The sequence below is a fragment of the Myripristis murdjan genome, chromosome 1, assembly GCF_902150065.1.
Source record: "Myripristis murdjan chromosome 1, fMyrMur1.1, whole genome shotgun sequence".
Lineage (NCBI taxonomy): Eukaryota > Metazoa > Chordata > Actinopteri > Holocentriformes > Holocentridae > Myripristis > Myripristis murdjan.
This window is the reverse complement of record NC_043980.1, coordinates 13,136,794-13,159,787: the sequence shown is the minus strand read 5'-3', so window position 1 is coordinate 13,159,787 and position 22,994 is coordinate 13,136,794. Positions and strand designations below refer to the sequence as shown.

The 22,994-nt window shown below is 42.7% G+C and overlaps 3 protein-coding genes across 4 annotated transcripts in view; 1 reads left to right on the top strand and 2 right to left on the bottom strand.

Moving 5' to 3' along the window:
• LOC115359112 (centrosomal protein of 95 kDa-like) overlaps positions 1-18,689 on the top strand; it is a 24,326-nt gene extending 5,637 nt beyond the window's left edge. The window contains 17 exon segments of the mRNA XM_030051444.1: positions 329-447; positions 1,205-1,431; positions 2,892-2,961; positions 3,200-3,267; positions 4,083-4,279; positions 4,708-4,834; positions 5,212-5,329; positions 6,425-6,630; positions 8,702-8,797; positions 9,650-9,694; positions 9,696-9,801; positions 14,488-14,657; positions 14,844-14,918; positions 15,816-15,968; positions 16,536-16,682; positions 16,974-17,045; positions 17,437-18,689. Coding sequence (XP_029907304.1) covers positions 329-447; positions 1,205-1,431; positions 2,892-2,961; positions 3,200-3,267; positions 4,083-4,279; positions 4,708-4,834; positions 5,212-5,329; positions 6,425-6,630; positions 8,702-8,797; positions 9,650-9,694; positions 9,696-9,801; positions 14,488-14,657; positions 14,844-14,918; positions 15,816-15,968; positions 16,536-16,682; positions 16,974-17,045; positions 17,437-17,613 — 2,173 coding nt within the window. The 3' untranslated portion in view covers positions 17,614-18,689.
• On the bottom strand, positions 9,796-14,067 carry LOC115359117 (uncharacterized). Its single transcript, XM_030051458.1, has 5 exons — positions 13,716-14,067; positions 12,283-12,360; positions 11,936-12,035; positions 11,235-11,313; positions 9,796-10,944 (listed from the first exon to the last, which is right to left on the bottom strand). Exons 1-5 carry the CDS (start codon positions 14,046-14,048, stop codon positions 10,617-10,619), a joined length of 918 nt encoding a protein of 305 aa, XP_029907318.1. The 5' UTR covers positions 14,049-14,067; the 3' UTR covers positions 9,796-10,616.
• LOC115359134 (THAP domain-containing protein 4-like) lies at positions 18,264-22,994 on the bottom strand. 2 transcript variants are annotated; one of them, XM_030051482.1, is made up of 4 exons: positions 22,565-22,994; positions 21,258-21,351; positions 20,298-20,433; positions 18,264-19,406 (listed from the first exon to the last, which is right to left on the bottom strand). In XM_030051482.1, exons 1-4 carry the CDS (start codon positions 22,850-22,852, stop codon positions 19,157-19,159), a joined length of 768 nt encoding a protein of 255 aa, XP_029907342.1. In that variant the 5' UTR covers positions 22,853-22,994; the 3' UTR covers positions 18,264-19,156. The 2 variants fall into 2 exon arrangements, with proteins under 2 accessions (XP_029907342.1, XP_029907350.1); XM_030051490.1 differs by lacking the exon at positions 18,264-19,406 and adding an exon at positions 19,427-20,170.

The following is a 22,994-nucleotide window of genomic DNA, read 5'->3' as shown; positions in this document are numbered from 1 at the left end:
TTGGTTCAGCTGCAGGTTGTGGTATTAGAAGTATAGCACCAAGAGTAATAATAATAACTTTATTTATATAGCATTTTTCCAATCAAAACTTCATATTGCTTTGTACAGAGATACAAAGATCTCAAAGACCAACCAGGTACCTTGTGTATTGAACAGCAGCTGTAAACCCTTTAATAAACTGGGTACCAGTTGAATCACTGCTGTTTTATAAATTGGTGACAAAGAGAAGAATGTCACACATGATTACTTTCAAGACTGACTTATATGTGTATCTTAATTTTGTGTTTGTGTGAACGGGTGTTAGATCACACTGTGTGTTATCCCTCAGGTCCGCTGTTCAGTCCAGTAAATATTCCCTCCATTCGTGGAACGCCGAAGAGACGGAATCAGCCAATGAGCTCATTGAGCTGGGAGACTCTGCACGCACATTCACAGCTAAAAAAGACGGTGAGGCTTACACACACACACACACACACACACAAACACACCCACAAACCATCTTTGCTTTTGACAGTGACATTTAATGTGTTTGGGCTAAACATCCTGTTGTTGTCATGCACACCTGAATACTTTAGACCAACACAACAGATGAGAAATTTAGATGAGCATTTTTTTTTTTAATTTCTTATGCTGCCTATTGACAGTTCATTTTAGTGCCCATACCTAATCACAGGTATCACTGATGTTGTAATGTCACAGTAAGTGGAGAGAGGCTGATAATTACATGCGAATGTCCAAAATGACAGAAGCCCATGTTGTGCCTGAGTGTATTGAAGGAGAGATCTCCCTCCAGCTTAAAAACTCTTCAAAATATCAGGAATGTGGCGCTTGGTTCTTGTTAGCAAGAAAGATGGGACTAGTGCTGGAGAAAAGATGGAGCAGGACATGGCGCTCCAATCTAATCAGAACATTTTCAGCTCGTTTAGGTTTTATCTGGTCAACTGGTTTGCAGATATGTCTCTTACATTAAGGTAGGCAGCATAATTTAGACATTGCTAAACATGGAATTTTCCTGATGTACGACAGCATGGCAAATCTCAACAGTGATGCACATCATTTGGACTGCAACTGATTTTTTTTCTCCTTAAATGTTTCAATACAATATTTTCTATGGATGTTTATTCACTGATGCATCAGTGAAAGATTCTGTGTTTTTTAAAAAAAGACAATCATTTATTCATGTGTGCATTTATTCTTCTTCAAGGAGTAGCTGTTGCTCCTTCAGCCACAGAGCCCATCACCACCTCAGAGCCTCAGGAGTCCCAGGCCACTCCGCTGACTGAACCGCTGTACTCGGCCATCCCTCTCCAGCCCCCCTGCCAGAGCAACACCCCCCAGAGGCCCGACATTGCACCTGTCTCGTCCAGCCACCCACCTCCAGCTGATGGCCTCGGGCCCTCAGAGGAGGAAGTCGCCCTGGTCACTACAGAGGTAAGCCTGTGACATAACAAGCTTCACGCTTTGTTTTACAGCATTTATCTGTCATTTGCATCCAATTTGAAAGAGCATGCAAAATAATCCACCCTCTCAGTGTCCTCTGAAGCAATGGGCTCTGTTAGCATGCGGCCAAAAAAATGCAGCTCTGGCTTTTTTGACACACAGTCTCATGTTTTGCTCACATGCTCCACCAAATGTCAAAGTCAGAGCTGTGAAATATGGATCTGTCGCACAAACGCTTCCCATTTTCATGTCGGTTGAGGACGTATTAAAGATGAGCAGCTGCTGACTCACTGACTCTTTCAAAAATGGCTGAGGCAGGGAGTCACTTCAAAAACATACTTTTTTAAAACCCTTTTTTATGGAAAAAAGACTATCCTGAAGCTGAACTTACAGACTTTACTGACAGATTGCTGTCACACCATGCCTTAGGCATATGCATCATTGCAAACGCTTCTTTAATTGCCCCAAGCTTTTAAAACATAATTGAACTGTAAACGTTTTCCAGGTAGAATTAAAGAAAACTTTGAAGCCAGCAAAAAATAAGATATAGTCCAATCAAGATAGTATGAATGGTAATTTTCAGGTTTTCCTTCCTCTCTTCTTATCCCACTTTTTTTTGTCCCACCATCATGTTCCATGGTATGCAGGACTTTATCATGGTAGCATCTGTCTACATGTTCATCTCCATGTAGACATTCTTTTGAACACAACAACTTGAGAACAACACATGATAGATAATACATAGACCTTTACAATGTATGCATGTTACTGCATATTTTTTATATAATGAGCCGATTCCTGATGGAAATGGTGGGTCATAAGGCAGCTCAGCTGCACTGTTTCCTTCTGTGTGTGTGAGTAAAGTCAAAGTGGCTGCCATTTAAAGAAAAAATGTCTATTTTCTAATCTTGAAGAGCAGCATGCACTTACATTCCAGCACAGTTTTCTGGATCACTTACAGACACACAGGTCGCGACATGCTCAGAGCTTGGCGTTGTCTGGCTGTTTGCAGACAGTCAGCCTATCAGCAGCCTCTACAAACCCAAACTATCTGAGGTTTTCTCTCCGGTTCATTTGCAGAATTGTGCTTTGTGTCTTCAGAATGGCTTGCATCTACTTTGATCTCCCCGCCCCATCACTCTGTATGGTGTAATATAATTTTGTGTTTGTTTTTTTTTGTACCTTTTCCCTCTGGTGATTTCAGTAAATAGATTTCTGTGAGCTGCTAAACGTCTTGGAAACTGTTTCGCCCTCAGGCAAACGATGATTCAGGTTTAAATCTGTCCCTGTCCAGTCAGTGTGAATGGCCCCTTTGTCTGTGTGCCAATAATTCTCTCCCCTTCTCTCCCTCTCTCTCTCCCTCTCTCTCTGCGTCTGTCTATCCCTCTCTCTCTCTCTCTCTCTCTCTCTCTCTCTCTCTCTCTCTGTGACATGTCCTGTCTCTCTCCCAGAGTTCTAGGCATGTGTTGGAGACAGCTACGGCCAATGGACTACAGTCTCCTGCTTCACGTCACTCTCCTGGTGAGTCAAAACACAAACATGCCGTCAAACTGACTCAGCTGCTTGAGCCTCAAACCCAATCAGCATTTTTATTTTACATAAAAAAAACTCCAGTTTTTTTAAATGTAATTTTTCCCAGATTTAATTCAGTCTCAGAGCATGAGATTTTTTCCCCCAAACTATTTAAATTGAGAGCTCTGAAAATAATACTGAATATTAGTGCCGTGAAGTGTGACTTTTTTTAATACTTATGTTCCAGCTCTGAGTGAGAAGCCTGTATCCAGTCAACAGCGAGCCAGGACGGAGCTGGAAGAGGAGACACTGGAGGTAGGGCACCATGCCAGTATTTACTTTCTTCCTCATACTGTTGTCAGTTTAGGGTTTTAAGTGCGTTCGGCTGTTTGACTCACCGAAAGTCCGTCTGCAGAAGATATTCAGTGTATGTGATTTGTCTTTACTCTAAACCAAATTCACAGTCTAGGAAAGTTGAGTGGATGGGAAACTCCATTACACTTACTGTGATTCAGCCTTAAATGAGTAGATAAGCATTCTTAGTAAGCAATACCAGCTACTTTGTAACTCTGGTTTTGATAAGTGCAAAAGAAGTTAAGTAATTATAATTATTATTATTATTATTATTGTTAGAAACCACAACAGGGAAACTGGGATTAGACTTAATTCTTCCTATCCCATCCCATGTATGTATCCATGTTACAGATAACTAACAAATTAAGGAATGGATTAATTTTTTTCCCAGGATCAAAGTTCAGTGAAGGGACTATAGATTGGACTCCATTCCTTTGTCCGTCCATATGTCATGTGATGTCATGTGAGAGGCCTCTGTTGCCTGTTTTGGATGAAACTTGGGCGTCTGATTGGTTCTGACACCGGGGTTTTGGTATTTTGGACATAAACCTGATTGGCAAATTTGATTAACTTTCGGGGAATGATGTGGTTTTCCACTGATATCCAGTATCAACACAATGAAACTGATTGGCCCATCACAGCGCCACCAACAGGCTAGAAAGTGGTCACTCTTCAGTTGTTTTTCCAGGGATGTCTTAGTGTTTACCATACATTTCTAATGAATATCCCCATTTTCTTTTGCCCTTCTTGATTTCCTGTTTTGCGGTGCCTCTCAGCCAACTAACGGGGGTCCCAGGAGGGTTTTGTTCCGCACCCAGCCAGATGTACTCTTCCTCACCCTGCAGGATGAGATGGAGCCCACCGACCCCACCCCACCTGACAGCGAGGAGGAAGAGCAAGATGAGGACGATGTAAATGATACCCTGAGGCAACAGGACAGACAGACAGCTGACAGAAAGAGGAGAGGCCGCAGGTAAGACTATCCGTCTGGAAAGTGAAGCATGCAGCATACATGACAAAGATGTTTTCATTGTGGCAGGTTATGATATCAGTAAACTAGACTGAAAAAGAGAAAATGGTCAGTGTTAATATTTTTGTGAATGTGGAATTTCCTTACATGGTGTCTGCCTCCCCCTTTCTTTCCCCAGTCGTGTCCTTTCCCTCCATTTCTAGCAGTGTGTGCGGCTCGTCTCAGCCCTCCTCGCTCGCCATCATGTTTTAGGAAATTCACAGAGTCACACTTTTGAATGTTATAATGCATTTAAACTCCCCTGAAAAGGACGTACCTGTACACATGTGAACAGAGGGGCCAGAGGGGTTGACCAGGTCATTTAAAATTGATTGTGTTTTTCCTCCCTCTTATTGACCACATCCCTGACTGTGTCTCCTCTGTCCCGGCAGGAGCAGGATGGAGGAGGACGGTTATGACGATCCTCTGTCTTATCGCAGGCAGAAGAACAGGCAAACCGAAGAGGAGCTGCATCTCATGTCAGAGAAACTCTCCCGACGACTTGAGGAGCTCGACGAGGTGTGTGTGTGTGTGTGTGTGTGTGTGTGTGTGTGTGTGTGTGTGTGTGGGTGGGTGGGTGGGTGTGTGGGTGTTTGTGGGTGTGGGTGTGGTAAGACGAGGCAAGTTTATTTGTATAGCACCTCTCAAACATAAGGCCATTCAAAGTGCTTTACATTAAAATTTACCATAAATATACCATACCATAATGTCTATCAACCAGTCAGAGGTGTTTTAGTCTCTTTGTATGTGTTTTTTTGTCACAGTTTTTAAAGTAATTTTATTGTCTGATTTTTTTTTTTTTTTTTTTTTTTTTTTTTTTCACATTACAGTAGAGTAAGGATAGTTTTACATTATTGCAGCTGTTTATTAGCGGATATAAAATTTTCTCCCTGCAGATGCTTAAGCGAGCTCTCGGTGAAAGCGGGGAGTCCAGCGAGGTGAGGGAGGAGGACAAGCAGTCCCACCACAGCGACAGCATCATGGAGTGTCGCCGGACGCCCAGACCACAGACCGGTACTCACTCATCCTCTCTCAAACACACACACACACACACACACACACACACATATTTGACCCAGATGTTGAACTCACCAAGGATAGCGTACATTTCATATGTACCAAAAGTGGAGTGTACAGTATGTAGGAAATGTCTCTTCTCCATTTTTGGAGCTTGCTAGCCAGAATTTTTTTTTGTTGTTGAAATTGTCGCTGTGTTGTGACGCAAAAGTCAACCAGAAGATAGTGTTTTTTCTTCTCGCCATTAACCGGAACAATGTCTTTATCAGGCGCTAACAAAGGCTACTTCTGTCAGTAAATCATATCTTTGATTTGGTGATATATACTGGGACGACAATATTAGTCCAATTAAATCTTATCCAGTGTTTCCCCTAGGATTCTGGCTTTGGCAAGGGGGGATGTGTGCTGCGTGTGTGTGACTATTGTGTGATTAGAGCAGAGTCCCACCCTGGCTTCTCACAAGACAGCAGAGCACATTCTGACCAGACAGACGCTATACTGAAATTATATAAATGAGGTTAATAACCAACCTGAACAGTGAATATATTTAGTTTATTTGATAAAAATGTGGTCTAGACATATTCTATAGAAACGTGACGCTAAATTATTTCTGTTGTGATTTTATTTATTTTTTCATTTGAAAATTAATTAATTTAATTTAGCGAGACTTTCAGGTGAGACAGGAGGCTCCGTTGGTGAGGCGCTGCGCCCCGCCAATAGAGTGATAGGGGAAACACTGTTATCTTTGGCCGGAAAGATTTTAGTGCAACTTGCAACTTTCCACATAAACACACTGACAATTGTTTCACCGGTCTGATGGGTTGTTACCACATGATTTTATGAAAGTCTGAAAAAAGATCCTGTCATTTGAACAACATAAATTCCAGGTGCAGTTGAGGTTGTCTGGAAATGAACAAACAGCTGTCCTAGGTATCCACATTTGACATACATTTGACATTTATCAATGTTTCTAGTGGTGCAACAATATGGGCACCAGGGTGATATCAGATGTCACTAAATTACTCCCATCAGTAATCAGAATTTGATGAAAAACTTAAAATTGACTCTGGTATTTTGTATTTGCTCTGTCAGGAACACCCCACCCTGAGGCCACCCACCGGACACGCTCCCTGTCCCCCTCCCCTCCACGGGCCTGTCGCTCCCTGCAGGGGCAGCTAGGGGGCGCTGTGATGGAGGAGCTGAGCCTGGACGACGGGAGACAAACCAACCTCACAGCTGCCAGACGCTCGCGGCGAGGACAGCTACGCCAGAGACAGCGTCACAGAAACTACAGAGAGGTGTGTAATGCAGTTCATTTAATTTTCTTTTAAATAACAGGAGACGCCTGTTGTGTGTGTTTAAGCTCCATTGTTTTCAGGGCAGAATGTTGATTGGGTATTTCTTGTGTAAGCTTCAAGAATAGCTTTTCAAACACAGAGCAGTCTCGGCACTGCGCCCGGATTGACAGACAGCCGCGGCCCTGCCTGACTTGTTGGATTTCAGCAGGCATTTAGGGACATCAAGACCAAGTTCTCAGTCCAGTGGTGAAACATCAGCCACAGCTAATCTGGAATTGCCTTTAAAAAAAAATGAAGAGATTTGGAGTTTATCATACCAGGGCCTCTTTAGCAGTGCTGCTGCCCCCCTACCTCAAACCTGCCCCTGGTTATGAATGTTTTCTGACCTCTGTGTCAGACTTTTTACTGATTTTATTCACTCCAGGGTATAGGACACAAAGAGCACGAAGGCTTATACAGTGTTAGGGGAGGGATCACTGCTCAGCAACCAAGTCAGTGCCTCACACACCTAGGGATGCTAACCGGTGGCCGTTTGACCGGTTGTTGACCGTTTGAACTTTAACCGAATAATCTTGTCGGTTAAAAAGAAGTTGAGTCAACCTGGAATGTGCCGTGCGTTTGTTCTCTTCGAACAGAATTATGATGCTTTAAGTGGGCCGGTACGCACCGGCACGGAGTACCGGCACTTCTCAGTTTTAGCCTGTAGCGTATCGGCAGTTTTTACAGTGTACTGGGATTTCTTGTGAGCTCATAGAACCGTCTTGTTCTATTTCTCTCCTTGCGATTTGGCTATACTACATTACCCAGTGTGCACGCCACACACCTGCCCCTCGTGAGCATATGCTCGCGAGACGTCCACTCCTAAGGAGGTCTCGCGAGTCGAGTGTGCCAGAAAGCATAGAAAGGGCGTGAAGAAAAAGAGATCTCGCGGACGTTGAATGTAAACATCAGAGCGAGTAAACCACTGACAGCTTGATTTACCGGTTGGTTTGGGATGGCTTAGTGACCTAACGTTATTACAAATGTTGGCATTTTGTTATGATAGAAACAAACACAGGAGTTTGTTATTTAACCCGGCGATGTTGGCACCGACAGCATTCGGCATGCCTACTTTACATAACGATTTCTCCGGGACCGCTTATGATATTCAGAAACTTTAAAAAATGTCTGAAACTGTTGTTTGTTGCGGTTATTCTTTTAAGGTTTACAGACAATCAAATAATATTCTCGGTTAACCGAAATAAACCGATTAATGAGGCCCGGTGGTCAACCAAGAAAATTTTCCATTTTCGCCATCCCTACACACACCTCACACTTGTTTTTTATTCTCCTCATATTGCTGGGTGATGTATTAGTCAACAATAGGAACAGCAGTTAAACACAGATTTGCATAAAAAAGAAAAATGCTCAGTAACTCAACTTGTAAAAAAATGTAAAAAGGTTGTACATCCCAGATTGTCAAGTCAAGGAGGAAAAAGTCCTCACATTTCACCTGTTTGAGTCACATCACATTGGAAAAACATGCACATGTTTCAGCATAGAGCCTTCATCAGAGCGTTTTCCTCTAGAGGCTGATTTGTCCTTCTTGACTGGACAATTTGGGATGTGCTTCTGTTTCACATTTTTTTGAATGTGCCTGTTGGATTTGGCGTTTAGCACTCCACTGAGAATCATTTTGTTGAAGCACAACCTTCTCTCCCAACACAAACTCAACATTGTCTTTGGGCAATTGACACCTTTTATAGCTATTGATCTCAAGGGTACAAATTTCCTTCTAGATTGTGCATGTTGTGGAACCCATTAAAAGTCAGTTGCTTTAACTTTTTTCAGTTTTCTGCTCTTAGGCCTGATAAAACTCATTTATTTGGCTCTATTATTTGCAGCAAATTAATCTCAAATACACAAGTTATTCATTCTAAATTTCACTTGAACAAAAACAATTTATTTCTGAAAATTTTCAGAATGAGTTTCCCTTTTGGTGTCTACCTTATCAAGTTATATGCCTTTTAAAATGAAGTGAATACAGAGTATAGAGGCCCTAAGTCACACTATATGTATGTTTCTCTTTCAGCATGTGATGAGTAAAGCCTATGAGGAAGAGCTGAAAAGATATGAAGATAGAGAAAGGGCAAACCTAGACAAGGAGCGCCTCAAAGCCCAGGAAGCAGTAAGTCATGGCATGGCCTACAAACACCCCCGACACACACATACCACTGGACATGCTAACAGAAATAGTTAAAATTTCCTATTCACCGAGTTGTATCGTTGTTCTCTAAAAGACACATTTTTGTACAAATGTGTTATATAAATGAAGTTTAATTATTTGCCTGCTCATCCCTTTAATTGTTGTTTTCTTGTGCTGTTCAGCTCAAATCCTGATTATAATAAAGTACAACAGACTTTAAATCATTACCCCTTTGTGTGGAACAGTAACAACAAAATTGAAAGAAAGTGATATAGGGCACATTTCCTCAGGCAAGATGGGGGGCAGAATGTTTCATTTTATTTAAAAAAAAAAAAAAATTGCTGTGTCATGCACGACACAACAACGCAGATACATTTAAAAATGTATAAAACGCAAACATAACGTTAGGAAAACAATTCCTCAAAAATCAAACTATCCTCGGCGTACATCATTAAAATTACAAAACTGACTGCATTTCTGCTAGATATTAGTATCTTATAAGAATGTTCTATTGCAAAGGAAGAAGGCGTACAGTTTTTTGTAATGCACATGAAACTTCACTTTAACCCCAAACTTTGTCTGGTTACAATATCAGTTTTTGGTGCAACATCAACAGGAAAAGGCAACAAGAACAAACTGCCTTCAGCTGTGATCATGACAAATAATATAGGCAGTAGCACTGAATAACTGAGTAAATAAATAAATTAATTCTGTTGTCCATTTCACCCCTGGTGACTGTGTGTCATTGGCTTTGAAGGGTTAGGTTTTGAAGCAATGCCATTGTTGACCAGATTCTCTGTGTGTGTGTGTGTGTGTGTGTGTGTGTGTGTCCAGGAGCGGGCATACAGAGAGGCGATACTGAGTGATGTTCCCCCGGCCCCCCCGAGTGTCCCCAGCTAAACCAACTCCTCAGCATCGCTCACAACGCACCAGACCGACCAGCACAGGACACAGACGACAGGAGTCTCCCAGGAAACCCTCACAAAGTACGTTAGGACCTTTGCCTTTCAGTCAGCATCCATTTTCCCATATCTAAAATGGCTTTTGTTCATGCACGCACTACTTCATATGAAGGGCTGCACAGTCATCATCAGTTTTACAAATTTTAAATAGCACCTACTTTACTACTTCGGGGCACAACTACAAGCCTAAGGAAAACAGAATCTGAACTTGCACGTCACTGTGGTTTAAAATCAAATTAACTCCGAAAGACTGAAGTCATGTCAGGAGTGTTTTCAGACTCAGGAGGAATGTCTTTCCTCTCCACTTTGTCTGTTATCATGTCTTTTCAAACCTTGCCAATGTAAGGTTTCTCTCTTTCCTTCTTACCAGAAACTAAGAGTCTATTTCCTAACCCATGAAATAGACTCTTACTTTCTTGATTTTATGTATTTCCTGACGGAACGTAGTGCAGAGAAGGATGATTCCCAAGTGCACACGAACAGGATATCAGTTTGGGAGAGAAACCCTTTTATTTGAAGGGATAGGTGGATGAGAAAGGATGTTTAAGGATTTTTTATTGGTTGAAATTTGAATTTGCACCAACTAGTGCAGGATGATGTCACTACTAACGGTAGTATGTGAGGTCATTTCATGGGGACTTCAACCTCTTTTGGCCACAAGGAGCCCATTGCACATTTGATTTTCTACAACTAACTGTGCAGCCCGACATGTAGGCCTATGTATAAATCAAATATTAACCATGAGGTAGGTTTGTTTTCCTGTAACGTCTTGTACGTCACGGTGGTCTAACAGGGGCTGAAAGCTGTTGCAGGATTGGATAATACAGTTACTATGTTGATCAGCTCTGTAACTGCTGGCCAGACTCAGAGTCTGGGGGTTTGGAAAGGCAGATCTGTTCAGGTGGCGATGGCTGACTTGGAGACACAGTTTTCAACAAGGGAAGTTTCTTCTTCCGTGGTTCGCTCCGTTGCTTAAAGAGATTCATATTTTTAGCCTCTGGCTGGCTGGCCCACTTGCGGCGATACTCGCAGAAGTAGCAGCTCTGGTACACAATGAAGTAAGGGCTTCGTGCATGCTTGGTGCAGCGGCATTTTTTGTTACACCTGGGGCAGTTCTCCATCAGCTGCAAGATGGCCTCCTCATCGATAATGTGCTGCAGAATTGGTCTGCAACAGGGCAGAGAAGACATGATAATTGTGCAGCACTTCGTACATAATATATCTAAAGGAAGAAAAAAACAATTTATGCATGATATTTTTAAAGAGAAAGCGAAAAAGTAGGGATTCTTTGATAAATGATTATAAAATAAAGTTGTCTAATACATTACTTCTACATACGCCATACAAATGGGCCATTGAGAATACCAAATATTATTTATTATTCGATAATATTAATAACTTATTATCACGTTTAAGTTTATTTTGTTATCTATTACTAAGTTATTTGCTGACTTTACCTCTCCATGTTCACAGGATGTAGGCCTATCTCATTTACATTTAATGAAGCATCCTTTCGGGGTATATTTACTTGAACACCTGTAAAAAATATATATACATATATATCAGCGTTATTAGTCAAGGATAAGCCAAGGTTGAAAAGTATGTATATGCCTGTATATTTTATTTATTTTCAAGCAGTAAAAACCCAGAAAACTACTACAACTACTACTACTGTCAAAGGCCAATTCATTTAGGACACCTTCTCCTGTCAGTAACTCCTGTGTGAGTGGACTTGACTCACAGGAGTTTTTCTCCCAGCTTGCTGCTCAGTGTCTGGCCAGTTCCCAAGAGTTAAAACCCAAAACCCAATCAAACAACACATTTAAGGGTTATATAACTGATGATAACCAGCTGATCCAGAGTGTGCTCTGTCACATTTTGTGGTGCTCTTGAGCAACGATTCCACAGCTCTCCCATATGTGTTGCAGTTTGGGCCTAAATTATGTTTCAAGTTGAGGTTCTAGTGCCAAAAATGATTTTAACCACAATACAGTCATTACTTATAAAACACTGGACTATACTTTTTACTTTTTAGATAATGGTAAGATGCAATTACAGTTATTTATTTTGATGTAACATTTTCTCTGGGACTGGAAGTAATTTCCTTGGCGTGGCGGCGCACCACTGCTAAACGAACAGAGGAAACGCTCACACTCACCTTTCCTTCTGAAACGACCCGTCTGTTTGACTGTGGATTTGGAGTTGTCTTGCAGGGGGACGTCCACGTACTGATTGTTAATTTCAGCAGTTTCTGGGTGCTATAAAATATTACAAACATGTTCTCAACAGTTGGTGGTAGGTGGAAGATTCGTGACTTGAACTAACAGAAACCCAAAACAAAGGGTGTTAGGAAAATTTATAATGAAAACAGCCATTTGTAAGCAGCAGTCAAGAGACTGTTTTTTTGTTTTGTTTTGTTTGTTTTTTTGACCACTGGACCACCGTCTGCCCCCCAGACAGAAACAGAGCTGCCGTCAACAGGAGCGACTCTCTGAGCGTACTCACCAGAGACAGGGCTGAGGCTTGACAAGATGCAGGTTCCTCTTCTTTTAGAGGGACAATAGACTTAAACCCCACTTTGACCTGCAAGTAATTTTCAGAGTTACCATATGCAGAGTAGAGATTATAAAACAGTGTTTCCTCTGCCACATGTGGTGATGGGCTGGGTGGCCGCCACTGAATCTGGGCACTCTGTGTAGCATCATAATTTTACATGTTGCTATAGAATTTAGATCATGCAAATCTAGGGCTGCTAGTGGTCACAAAAAATAGAGAGTCACTCCTTAATTAGAAGGTTGTGACTGAAGCAACTCTTCACAGCGGCTGAGAGCGATCCATTTGTGATTTTATTTTTTCTCAGATCTGATCTTGTAGCCTTAACTGCTCACATTGATCTGTGTGTGACCTCAGTATGGACAGATCTGACCCAAAAAAAGGCATTTTGCATGACAGTCCAGCAATCACAGTGAATGAAACAGTGGTGCAGGCATTCATGTCTTGAATAGTTTGCTTTGGGAACAGTGGTGCAGTGTTGGCTGTTCAGGTTGAGGGAAAGAAGGCAAAAAGGGGGCTTGGACTGAAGCATCTTAAATTTGTAAACTCTTGTCTCTCTGTCACTGTTGCAGCTATCATCCATGTTTTATTTTGGCCCCTCACTGCTGACAATGAATTTAATAATTACTTTGACAGGGATGTGAGCATGTTCAGTGGGAAAAACATGAATTTTGACCATTCACATTACCAGGAATCACACGTTAGGGCTTAACTTCACTTCAAAATTTCAAACGAGTATAAACCCATTGTCATATCGTATATCGTGTTGCTATCGAGATATTTGGCATAAATTTCGTGGTATGACATTTTGTCCATATGGTGTAGCCTAACATCTGATTTAGGACCACGTCAGAATTGAAAATGCCACATGCCGTGCATTTTTGGCAGGTCATGCTGGCGTAAAAAAAACAAAACAAAAAAAAACAGATCCGTGTCAAATTGGAAGAAAAAAATATCCATGCCACTTCTTACTGTCTGTCCTATCATTATTACTGACTCCAGTGTGACCGCCCATCACAAAAAAAAAACGCAGTGTACTCGCCACAGCTTTCACCGGATGCGAAATAAAAACTTTATTTTGGAGGGTCAGCGGTCGACGCTCATCTTGGGACGGGGGCTTAATGTGACGGGAGGCTGGGCTCAGCAGGAAAAGTGATGGACGTAATGCTAGCAACGTGGACAGCTGAGGTGCCATCACTGTTTCCACGAGACAAGGCAGGGATGCACCGTGCGGAGCTACAACAAGGGAGTGACTTCAGATTAAGAGTCTGGAGGCTCCGGGTCGGATGCGGGACGCGGATAGGCGGTCATGGCAGGGCAGGTGGAGGATGTCCGGCTCCTCGATCCTGTGGGTTTAATGTGAGTTAGCAGTGTCCCTGACTCACCGCTGTTCCCGTGTCCTCCTGGCTGTTGAACACCGACGGAACCGCGTCTTTCTTCAGCACCAGTTTGCTCGCAAACCCGAGCGCCTTCTGGTACCAGTTGCTGAAGTCGTCTTGTCGAAAATGAGCGTAGCAGATGAAGCTCCTGGTGGAGGGCGAGTGCCTCGTCCTCCCCTTCAGCTGTGCCATCCACTGCATGCGGACATCTTTGTCCCGGGGGAATAAATAGCCGTTGTTTATGCCCTGACAGCCGTCGACGATACACAACCGAGGCATTTTGTTTGTGCACAGTGCAGCTAGCAGCCTGCTAACGTCTGCTGGGCAGCTTCTGAGCATGCGCACTCGTTGCTGCCGGTTGAGTTGTGACGTTTCAGCTGGGCAGAGTGTGCGCTCGATTTCAACACTGGTGCTCCCGGCGAAACAAGCCATTTAAAACACATAACAAAGCACTCTAGATGTATTTGGTCAATACTTCCAAACACTTTAAGTAAACGTTCATGTAGATAAGAGTCTACTCTTTTTGGTGGATTTTTTTAAAGAGTGCGTAAGAAAGCCACGTAGATATTAATGTTGATTGAGGCACATAACATGTAGCTACATATTAATTCCTATTATGTCTAATAGTGTAAACAAGACTTATTATGAATAGGGCAGGCTGTGAAATACATGCAATTAAAATGCTCTTCCTCAAGCTGCACTGAAGCGCATTGTAAATAGAGGAGCTGTATGTAAACATAGTTTGATTATAATATTCTGATTCGTGCTCTTTCTGCAGTGAAGGTGAAGGAGAATGACCTCCTCCCAATTCTCATGGAGGAGTTCCCTCACCTCCACATCTCCCGTCACACCCTGGGCCGCATGTGGGAGCAGCAGCTGCAGCAGGTGGACAGACTTCACGCCATCTCCTCTCACAGCCACCAGAAACGCAACAAACTCTCCAGCCAGGTAGGACAGCAGTTAACCACCAGACACACTAACTGAGGTCTAACAGGCACATATACCAGCACAGAACCCGGCCTCAGAAAGCAATTTTTTCCTCAACTGTAGCTGCCCTTTAAAATGACGTGTTGGGAAAAGTGATTCAATGGATGTCCTGATTGATCACAACAAAACTTGCTGCCTGTCTTGCAGGTGGAGGAAGCCCAAAAGAAACACGACCTGCTGGTGGAGATTGTTCGCAAAGAACAAGAGCACAGCAGGCGGCTGGTGAGCCTCTACACACACACACACACACACACACACACATACATTTATACCCCAAAGATTCCTCCACATTTAAAGTAACAGAAATTACTTTTTTCACTTATCTTACCATCTCTTCACTGACCAGGTTGTATGACTCAAAGCAGTGTTTTTTCCTCTGTCCTGTGTATTTCTTCATGATTCTGTGCACTCATACTGTCCAGAGACAAAACATATCTCAACTTACATGCGTTTCTCTTATTTTCATATTTTCTTTTACACCCAAGTAAACATTTCTTAAACCCAAAACAACAGAATGCACATACACATGGACAGCTTTACCTATGCCCCTTTTCCACTAGTATCTACTCGGCTCGACTCTACTCGCCTCGACATGGTTTAGGTGGTTTTCCATTACAGTTGAGTAGCACCTCACCGTGGGTGGAGTCGTCATAGCAAGGCGGCGCACCGTCCAGCTCCCTCTGGATTCTTTGGGCCGCCACCAAGCACACAAAAGTCTCCACCTCTTCATTTGACCACGGTACCGGTTTGCTTGCCATTTTCCGACTTTGCCAACTTCAGCGATGATCAATGAGCATGGTCCCTGTTGCCGTTTTTTTTTTTTTTTTTTTTTCAATGCCGGGTCTGGTTTTTGTGCAGGAATCGCTCTTGTGTCATCGCTCCACGTCCAATCAGTGGCCTGCACAGCGTTTACGTCACATTTCAGCTCGCTTGGAACCCCGGCTGAGTAGGTCCCAAAATAGTATCTGCTACCAGGTGCTACCACCTAATGGAAAAGCTCTCAAACCAAGCAGAGTCGAGCCGAGTAGGTACTAGTGGAAAAGGGCCACTAGTGTCTAGTTTAGACATGTTTGGTGTGTCTAATTGGCTGATCAGCAATTTAAAATGTTCATCCTGCAGAGGGACTTCAAGGAGCGAATCCAGCAGCAGAAGTCGGCCCAGAACAGACTGAAGGAACAGAGGCAGCAGATCGCTCGAGCCAAGAAGTACCACAACGACTACCATGTTCAGCTCCGCGCCCGCCTGATGAGGGAACGCACCAAGGAGGAGAAGGTGGGTGGTGAAGGCCAGTTTGTGTGGCTCCAGATTTGGGACATTTTCTAATTAATGTCTCTTTCTACAGTAATGTTTATTTTTTCTTGTGTATGTATCGACAGAAAAAGTTCATTCAAAGTATTTGTGTACCTAGTAACTGAAAGTCTGCAGCTTTACATTTTCAAAATGGAGAGGAGAGACAAAATAATCCAAGTGATCCAACAAGAGCCTCTTGAGAGTGAAACATATCCATCATCCATCTGCTCCATCCATAAAACTTTTTTTTTTCACCTTCAGATTTTTTCCCCCCCCAAGCAATTTACTGTAAAGCAGAAAGCAGGGCTGTTTACAGAGGGCGTTTGAACTCTAAGCACCTTCTAGTGGTCATAAAAATACGCACTGCACTTTGTTTTTATTTTCAGTTACTTATATTTCTTTGTGTATAATCTCAATGCACTTGAAAATGAGCGCTTTCATTATGTCTCCTGAGAACTAAATAAAGGTTGAATGAAGGAAAATTGTGTTTTCCTGGAGTGGGACATCAGTTTCCACCAGGGCAGTGATGGTTCATGTCGGTGTGTCCAGATGTTCCGCCAGCTGTTTGAGGAGGGCCTGGAGCTGCAGAAGGCCCGGCTCAGGGAGCAGAGGGCCTACGCCAGGGAGAAGCGGCTGGAGCACCAGAGACGACACCAGGACCAGATCAAGTCAATGGAGAACTACTACAAGGACCAGGTTGGAAAACTGCACCCAGACCTTGACCTTGTCCTTTTTTCAACAGGTCACATTTTGATGAGATCTTGATGTTGGTTGTTAACCACTGTCATATTTTGTCACTAAAATATCAATTTGAAGTCCTCAGACAAGTGAGTGTGATTTGACTGAACACAAAAAGTCCACTGCATCAACTGAATTGACTAAAACGTTTGATTACAGTGGTATAGAAACCTTTCCTTAGTAAACATGGAAACACTGTGTTCATAACAGTAACGTAAATTGCTGTCCAATGTGCTCACTCTCTTTCAGTTTTCACTACTGGCTGAAGCGCTTGCACAAGAAAGGGAGGAGATCCAGGTCCGGAAAAAAGCTCAAGAGAAGGTAAAACTCTTTGTGAGCAAATTCTACTTATCACAGTGTATCATCAAGACATAACACTACATAAGGACTTTTAATTTGAAGTGTAAAATCTGTTGCCTCAGAGTTTGTTTGTTCTGAAAATAAACCATGGATTGTAGGCAATAGATTACTTTTTTTTTTTTTCCCCCCATCGTAGAGCTTTTCTTGCAGGAACAGCATCACTAAGGACTATTTCACCAAAAATTATAATTTGTGTCAGTTGCTCGCCAAAGCCAGGGAGAATGGCTTACAGAGGCTGAGTAATGACAAGATCAGAATCACTGCCATGAGTTAGCCTTGGGACTGCACTTTACTTTTTTACCCTTGAAAGTAACTCACTGTGGCTCGGCATGATTTATCCTTCTGTTCACAGACCCTGTTGAAGATGAGGCGAGAGCTGCGTTCCAGGATGGAGCGTGAGATTGGTGAGCTGCAGAGGATCATCATCCAGAATGACGAAGATGACTACTTCAGGGAGCTGGACGTCCAGAGGCTGCGCAGGCGGGTCCAGATGGCCTCCTTCCAGTACAGCACTAGCTGTCTGCCCTGACCAGAAGAGGCTCCAAGCTGAATACTTCACATATTGAAGGCTGGATTTACTCTGGAGGAAAATACTGCAAAAGACAACATTGTTTCTGCCAGTCACATCTGCGGGTGACATCCAGACTGGTGCTAACAATGTCGTCTCAGCACACATCTTCCCTCTAAGATTGTTTTGCACAGGAAGAGAAAATTCACTTTTAATGTCTTATGTAGTTAAAGGTCACATAGTGACACAATGTACTCGACTCAACAACCAAATGGGGCCATGATGGAGCAAGTATTTATTGAACTGAACACACAGATGAAATGTAGCTATTAACTCTTCCTCTCACCTCGGCTGCTATACACAAACTTACCAACAGCTTGGACCACGTCCTCCTCTTCCATGTGTTTTTTAGTATTTACTAATTTTAACAATGTTTTAAAGTGACTCCCTCACTGTGCAATCTTTGTGTGCTGTTTTGTAGCAGACTAGTTCAGAAACGTTCTTCCTCTTGCCAACTGGGACCACAGATGCAAAAATAATTAGTATGAATGTCAGATTGACAAGATTTTTAAAATACATTTTTCCTTTCTTTTACACAAGATGTCTTCCTTATTGTTTTAACTGTGCTGTGCATTATTTATTTGAATGTATTATTAATAATTTTTTTTTTTAACAATCCTGGTTCTGTGCTTTCTGGTCACCAGGGGGTGATGATAATCAGACATATGACTGCCCCTTACCTTTGAATTGTATTTCTATGGCTGCATTCAGACAGGATGCAGCAGAAATATAAGAAATCTTGTACATTTTAATGTTCATAGTGCGTTTTGGCTGCGGCAGTACATGCCACAGATGTTTCACGGCGGCGTCCAGCAAGAAAGTTGATTCAGACTCAACTTCTGCTGAAATGCTGCATCGACCAATCACGTAGCGGGCAGACAGTGGACTGATTCTGTGTGAATGCAGCCCAGCTGTAGCCAGAGCTGAGGACCAGGTGGTGTAACACTACTTGACCAATGATAGCATCACACCAAGGAAACACTGTTGATCAGTCTTGTGCATTTTGTCTAATCAATACACATGACCTTCATCACCTATTAAATGTGTGGGCTCACTTCCTTCTCACCACAATACTGTCAGTGTGCCATAGTTACAGATTTATGTCAATCTCAAGTGGCTGGCAAGTTTGTTTAAAAAAAAAAAAAAACATACTCAGTTGGAGAGGAGAAAACTACAGAAAACAACGCCCACTTGATTAAAACATGCCTTGAATTCAGATGCTCAAGGATGGACTCAGGAAATCACTGACGTGGAAAAGTGTCGGGAACAAAAATCCTGTCAGGTTTTCTGCAAACACATTCCAGGGGAAAAACAGAAACACCGTTGGTGGAGGTAGCTCACATTAGGGTGATGACGTTGCTGCAGTTCCTGCTATTGATTCCACTTGGTGTTCAAACAGGAAGCTATTATATTTCCCCTTTGCCTTGGCTCCACCTCAACCACTGTGAGCTTGGAACATCAGTCCAGATTACGATCCGCTGAAACACAGCGACGCCACAGCAGCTCAGGTTCCTGCCTGGGCGACGTCATTTTGGGTTGTCCGTTCAAGTGCTGTGTCTTTCCTGCATGTCTGGACGTCCTCGCCCTCTGGCTGGCTGGACCATTTACAGCGGTAGTGACAGTAGTAGCAGGCCTGGTACACCACGAGCTGCAGTCCTCTCACACGCTTCCTGACTGTGCACTGTTTGTTGCACTCTAGGCAACTCCTGAACAGCTGGAGGATGCACTCTTCATCAACGATGTGCTGAGTCGGGCTGAAACAGTGCGGAAAAGATGCAAGGAGCAACTCAGATGAACAGCACTTGTGTGGTTTCCCTCATTAATGACCAGTGCAGTGAAAGCTTCATATTGCATTTATAAATGAAAGATGAAATGACAAAAACAAGGTATGGGGGTTGAGACTTGGTATTTTACAGACTATGGTCACTGGATAATAAAGCATAGCAGTGGACTACGGGACATGATGTAGCCTATTCATGTCAAGTCACAAGTCTCCACAAAACTGGTTGTGTCAGGGCTTGTTGGCAGGGATGAGACGTGATGGTTGTGAGTGGCATGTAAACACTATCAAATAATATGCCTTCCTGCTGGAGTTTGTATTGTAGCTTGCAAATCCACCCGATCCTCAAAACTACAGAGTTTGTCATTCTGGCACTATAGATCACTGGAGACGGAGACATATTGTTGCTGTTTTCATATCTCTGTATGTGGCGAGTGACATTATCAGAAAAAGAAGAAGCAGTAATTGTTAACTTTTATCAGCTGTGGCAGTACAGTGGAAATGTAGGGCGGGGAAAAAATGTCTTTAAATTCAACATCTAAGCTATGAGTTATTGCATACTTTAGACCTTGTGCATTTGCATAAAGTTGAATGAATTTCAACTTTCAGCCTGGCCTTCTCATGTTGTCTGCAGGGTCATCTCACAAGCTAGCCCAGCATTCTCTGTACACTGATTTGATCGCTCCATATGGAAAATGAATTGAGGGCAAAGCTGTATGGCTCCACTGTAACTGAAAGCTGCAGATCATTTGGGTAAAGAGTGAGAAATAAAGAATCTTCATGAGGAAAGAGCTTACAAATCAAAGAGCATGAAAAATCAGTGTGACAAACTGCATCCTGACTTGTGGTTTTCACACCAACATACCTCTCCAGATCCACCAGGTAGTGGCCATCATCTACGCTTGTCGAGGCGCTGAGACACCCCCGAGCTCCTCGAACGCTCGTGTCGGCCCATCTCAAAACGTGAGACTGCCTCGAGTCACTTATTACTCCATTTTGACCTGTGAACAAATAATTTCCATGCAATGATTACTTTATTTGACAGGGACAGTGCGCATTTAAAAATGTGCCAGAATTAGGCAAAAAGGCTGGTTTTCATCTGTAGATCCTGGGCAGTTAAAAGAACAGGCACTGGTCATTAAACAGACATACACTGCTGTATAAGATGGGGAAGTTACATAAGCTGCGATCAGAAATTCTTTGCCATCCCTCAAAAAAATGAAAATCTCCTGGTCCTGAGAAGAATGGTCATAAGTTTATAATCTCCCTCTCCTGAGAACGCATAAACAGTTTTGTATTGTCTTCTAGAAAATATGATTGTCCCAAAATTTCAGGTATTACAATGACCACTACCGCTGTTACAATGTTTTGGCCTGCTGGTGGCACTAGAGGGAAGGTCACAGGGTTACGAAAACTGACAAATTTCATCCTCAGGCCAAAAGGTCTGGGACTGGACTAGGATCTGTGTGACAAAAAGTGCAGGAGCAGGTAGTTTAAGGAGCGGTGATGAGGCACTGGTGCTTAAATTAATTTGGGGGAGATGCAATACGGATTTTTCCATCTTGTGTTGTTTCAGTTTTGGTTTGATTTTGTTTGGGTTTTGTCTAATCTCACTCTGTATTGTTGGCTAAGTGTGAGGGTGGGTATGTGTATGTGTAATTTTATGGTCATTCTATTATGGAAATGTTATTTATTCTATGTTGCATGGTTGCTGTATGGTTATTTCCATTTGTTTTTGTCTGGACACATGAAACATGGAAAAAAAAGAGCTGAACACTTTTGTTTTTGCTGCAGAGGAACTTTAGCTCACTTGAGAGGGACTGACCTTTATTTTCTTTACTTTCCAAGTCCAAGGTTGTCATGGTCCAGTTGTCTTGTGTCTGACTGCTTTGGCAAGCCACATCTTTTCTCCTCTGGTCCTGGAAACGGCAGGCAGCACAACACAATATAGAGACAACACTGGATTACTAATGCTAATACTAAAGGGAGGAAGGCACAGCGGTTGATCAGATATCTCCAGCCTCATTCTCAAAGGTTTGTTCTTGGATATATTTTCATTGCGGCTGAATTCCTATTTTTTTTTTTTTTAATTTCACAGATTAAAAACTGCTTGCTGGGTTTCTCCTCCACACAGCAGAAGATGTCCATGTCAATTCCTCCCAACAATGAAACCACAGATGCACTTTTTTGTGACTGTAAGAGGAAAATGTCATACTAATAAAGCTGATACGTTACTCAAATTTTTCAACCGATGAAACTTAAAGCTCAGAAATCATAAACTAGCAAAAAATATTAGACATAATTAGTTAGCCAATTCTTAATTTTTTTCTTTTTTCCTCTCTGCTACATTTTATTTGTTGTTCAAAGTAATTCAGTTATTTATTTTTATATTATTTTTATACTGAAGTATATCTACAGCGTCTTTTCTGAAGTCAAGTGTATGTAACATGTTTACTGCATGTACTTGACATGTATTTACTCAAATAGAATAAATAATAAAAAACACGTCCAAAGAAGAGATGCTAGACCCGCCCACCGACTCTCATTGGCCGCTCCAGCTGTCCATCTCAATGTGAACAGGGAAGTGCGACATCTAAAAAGGGATATTTCATCCATTTTGGATTAAAAAGAAAAAACACTTCCCTTAGCCCCTGTTCTAAATGTAGGGCAGCGCTGATGCTCTAACACAGGAAATCCCGGCCACGACAGGCCTTGTCTACAACATGCATAGTTAAATAATAAGCCATTTTCCTTAAATTAACGATAAAACATGTAAACGATGTCTGATTCTGAGCAAGCCGACGACCTGAACTTTGTAGTTGAACCGTAACGTGACTCGTTTGAGGTGAAATTATGACACAAATGTGGGTAACATGGACAGGCAAGGAGAGGAAAGAGATAAAATGTGAAATTATAGAGCTATTGTGTTGTATTATCACAAATGTTGAATGGTACGTTTAGGATGATGATTCAGTCGTTGCTAACATGAGGCGACATTTCAGAACATGTTCACTGAGTTTTTTTTTTTAAGTTATCCGGCTAACTTGATAATCCTGCTTCTTTAGTTTACCGCTAGATAACTGCAAACTCACCAGCCATCGTTTACAGATCGATACCTTTAGAGGTTTTTACCTGAAGTGGGGCGCCAGGCTCCGCCGGAGTCCACGGGAAGATGGACGGGACAGCCCCCTCTCTCAGGCTTTTATGTTCGGCTCCCTGGATGAGGTCGTCCGGGGAGAAGTGGTCGTCACACAGCCTGATGTCCCGCCGCCGCAGGACGCGCACAGGTGCGTCCGCGTCCCGGTAGCGCATGGCCCGCAGCCAAGCCATGTACAGCTCCGGCTTGTACAGAGGCAGCCTGTGGAAGGATTTGTTCTCGGCTCTGTCGGATCTCCTGAAGCAAACCGCACACGTCCGCATGTCGGGGGAAACTTCTTGACATTGACTTTATCCTGAGTGAAAAATAAAATTAGCCGGGCAAAGCAACGCCGTGCCAAACTGGGTCTCCTTCGTCTCTTCCGTCTGGCAGCAGTTTGGCTCGCAGGCTCAACACAGCGGACTG

What these genes read in the sequence shown, in the direction of transcription:
- LOC115359117 (XM_030051458.1), bottom strand. Translation starts at nt 14,048, where the DNA reads ATGCTCAGAAGCTGCCCAGCAGACGTTAGCAGGCTGCTAGCTGCACTG. An exon ending in AGGAGGACACGGGAACAGCG is followed by an intron (nt 12,361 to 13,715) that starts GTGAGTCAGGGA and finishes AATTACTTGCAG; the next exon opens with GTCAAAGTGGGGTTTAAGTC. An exon ending in GGGTCGTTTCAGAAGGAAAG is followed by an intron (nt 11,314 to 11,935) that starts GTGAGTGTGAGC and finishes TATTTTTTACAG; the next exon opens with GTGTTCAAGTAAATATACCC.
- LOC115359134 (XM_030051482.1), bottom strand. Translation starts at nt 22,852, where the DNA reads ATGCGGACGTGTGCGGTTTGCTTCAGGAGATCCGACAGAGCCGAGAAC. An exon ending in AGCCTGGCGCCCCACTTCAG is followed by an intron (nt 21,352 to 22,564) that starts GTAAAAACCTCT and finishes TGCCGTTTCCAG; the next exon opens with GACCAGAGGAGAAAAGATGT. An exon ending in TACCTGGTGGATCTGGAGAG is followed by an intron (nt 19,407 to 20,297) that starts GTATGTTGGTGT and finishes GCACTGTTTCAG; the next exon opens with CCCGACTCAGCACATCGTTG.